Below are 2,500 nucleotides of genomic sequence, written 5' to 3' on the forward strand. Positions count from 1 at the left end.
GATGCCAACTTCAGAATCATTCAAATCCAACGTTGACGCCATCTTCAGAATCAGCCAAATCCTGTATTGATGTCATCTTCAGAATCATTCAAATCCAGAATTGATGTCATCTTCAGAATCATTCAAATCCAGTATTGACGCTATCTTCGGAATCATTCAAATCCAGTATTGATGCCATCTTCAGTATCTGCAACGGTACATGTACACAAAGGTCGGTCATTGAGCAGTAATATCACTGGACACAAGAACGTCCCTAGATGTGACTGCCACTAACGAGAGCTTCGTATACTTTGTCTGCATGCTCCTCAACACGAGCATCCATTTCGTATACATTGTCTTCACCACAGGCTGGGACGTTAGTCTTCTTGCTCCGATTTCCATTCGCCAAACCACTTGGCGGGGCAGCATCCATTTCATAAATATGGTCTTCTGCATCTTCTTGAGAAATCTTTTTCTCTCGACTGACCTTGGCTAAAGAGCTGGACAGTACGTCATCCAACACATACATGTCATCTTGAACAGCGCATGGGGTAGTCTCACACACGTCATCTTGAACAGCGCGTGGGGTAGTCTCAGACACGTCATCTTGAACAGCGCGTGGGGTAGTCTCACACACGTCATCTTGAACAGCGCATGGGGTAGGCTTGTGCATTTGATCTACAGTCGCAGAAGGGATTGAGGGGGCATCATCCATTTCATAGATATCAGCTGCAGCAGGATCTTGGACAGTTCCGTTGTTCTGGTATGCATCATCATCCGCGTTGTCCTGGTATACATAATCGTCCACGTTGTTCTTGTATACATCATCGTCCACGTTGTTCTGGTATACATAATCGTCCACGTTGTTCTTGTATACATCATCGTCCACGTTGTTCTGGTATACATAATCGTCCACGTTGTTCTGGTATACATAATCGTCCACGTTGTTCTGGTATACATAATCATCCACGTTGTTCTGGTTTACAGCAGCATCCATTTCATAGGTATCGTCAGTAGCACCATGATGAAAGATCTTGTTGCTCTGGTTGACAGCCTTAATACAGCTCGAAGGTGCACCGTCCATATCGTAAATGTCATCTTGAACAACCCGTGGGGTAGTCTTTCGCATCTGCTTTACAGTGGTAGTCGAGATTGATGGGGCATCAACCATCTCATAAACGTCATCCTGAGCAGCGCATGGGATAGTCCTGTGGCTCTGCTTTGTGTTCAGAATAGAGGTTGACGGGGCATCACCCAACTCATATATACCGTCTCCAGCAGGACTCTGCACAGTTTCGTCGTTGTTGTATATTTCAGACTCAGGGCTGTCTTCTGGGCTCCTATTGTTCTGATAAGCATCTTGAGTTGAGGAGCTGATGGGTGGCTCAAGTTCGTGAGTATCTTCTTCATTTTCAATGGGTTCGATGCTCTCAGGTAGATCACCTGATTTTTCTTTCTTTGCCTTGTTGTTCTGGTAAACTTGAACCGCAGCCGAATCCAGTCCGGCATACACCTCGTTCTCGGAGCTTTCTTCCGGGATCTCGTTCCCGTAGACTGGAAAGTCCACAATGGTACCCGGGGTGCTTGGCAGCTGTCGTAGCGTCAAAGTGCGATCATTAGCTGGACGACTAGGAAGTGACTCGTACATGTCCACTTCCACTTGGCCCTCCCATCCGCATTGAGAAGAATTGTGATCATTGCCACTGTTTATACTTATTGTTTGTCCAGATTCAGTCCTTGCAACGGAACGGTCCTTGAGGTATCTCCACGCATTGGTCAGTTTGGTTACCGGGCCTGCGACGATGAAGAGGGAAACATGCAAAATACACATACATTCCAATTAATTTACTTCAAGTAATTTTATACAAAAAGGTGACAGTCACTTCACTGGCACTTTCACCATCGATAGTGCAGTAATATTCACAGTCCTCCATTCGCTCGCTTCGCCGCATGTATTTTTGCACACCACGAAAAAACAGATGTTTTACAGCAATTTTCTGAATTTTCTCACACACTTTTGATCTCTGGTTTGTTGTATACTTCGAAGTAGGTTGCATCTGATATTGTATATTTTTAATTACATACTACTCAATGTTGTCAACAATGATCATTCTCCGTTGAAAAATGTCGTAAGAAAAGACAGAGAGAGAGAGAGAGAGAGAGAGAGAGAGAGAGAGAGAGAGAGAGAGAGAGAGAGAAGAGAGAGAGAGACAGAGAGAGAGAGAGAGAGAGAGAGAGAGAGAGAGAGATAGAGAGAGAGAGAGAGAGAGAGAGAGAGAGAGAGAGAGAGAGAGAGAGAGAGAGAGAGAGAGAGAGAGAGAGAGAGAGAGAGGAAGAGAGAGAGAGAGAGAGAGAGAGAGAGAGAGAGAGAGAGAGAGAGAGAGAGAGAGAGAGAGGGAGAGAGAGAGATAGAGAGAGAGAGAGAGAGAGAGAGAAAGAGAAAGAGAGGGAAAGAGAAAATAGAGAGAGAAAAAGAGAAAGAGAGATAGATAGAGAGAGAGATAGATAGATAGAGAGAGAG

The 2,500-nt window shown here is 44.9% G+C and overlaps 1 protein-coding gene across 1 annotated transcript in view; it reads right to left on the reverse strand.

The window, feature by feature from the left end:
* The window catches only part of LOC135821219 (sushi, von Willebrand factor type A, EGF and pentraxin domain-containing protein 1-like), a 59,865-nt gene that overhangs the window by 84 nt on the left and 57,281 nt on the right, over positions 1 to 2,500 (reverse strand). Inside the window, exon 20 of the mRNA XM_065334284.1 lies at positions 1 to 1,773. This exon is cut by the window's left edge and continues 84 nt beyond it. Coding sequence (XP_065190356.1) covers positions 254 to 1,773 — 1,520 coding nt within the window. The 3' untranslated portion in view covers positions 1 to 253. The remainder of the gene's footprint in view (positions 1,774 to 2,500) is intronic.

The sequence above is a fragment of the Sycon ciliatum genome, chromosome 7 (assembly GCF_964019385.1).
Source record: "Sycon ciliatum chromosome 7, ocSycCili1.1, whole genome shotgun sequence".
Classification (NCBI taxonomy): Eukaryota; Metazoa; Porifera; class Calcarea; order Leucosolenida; family Sycettidae; genus Sycon; species Sycon ciliatum.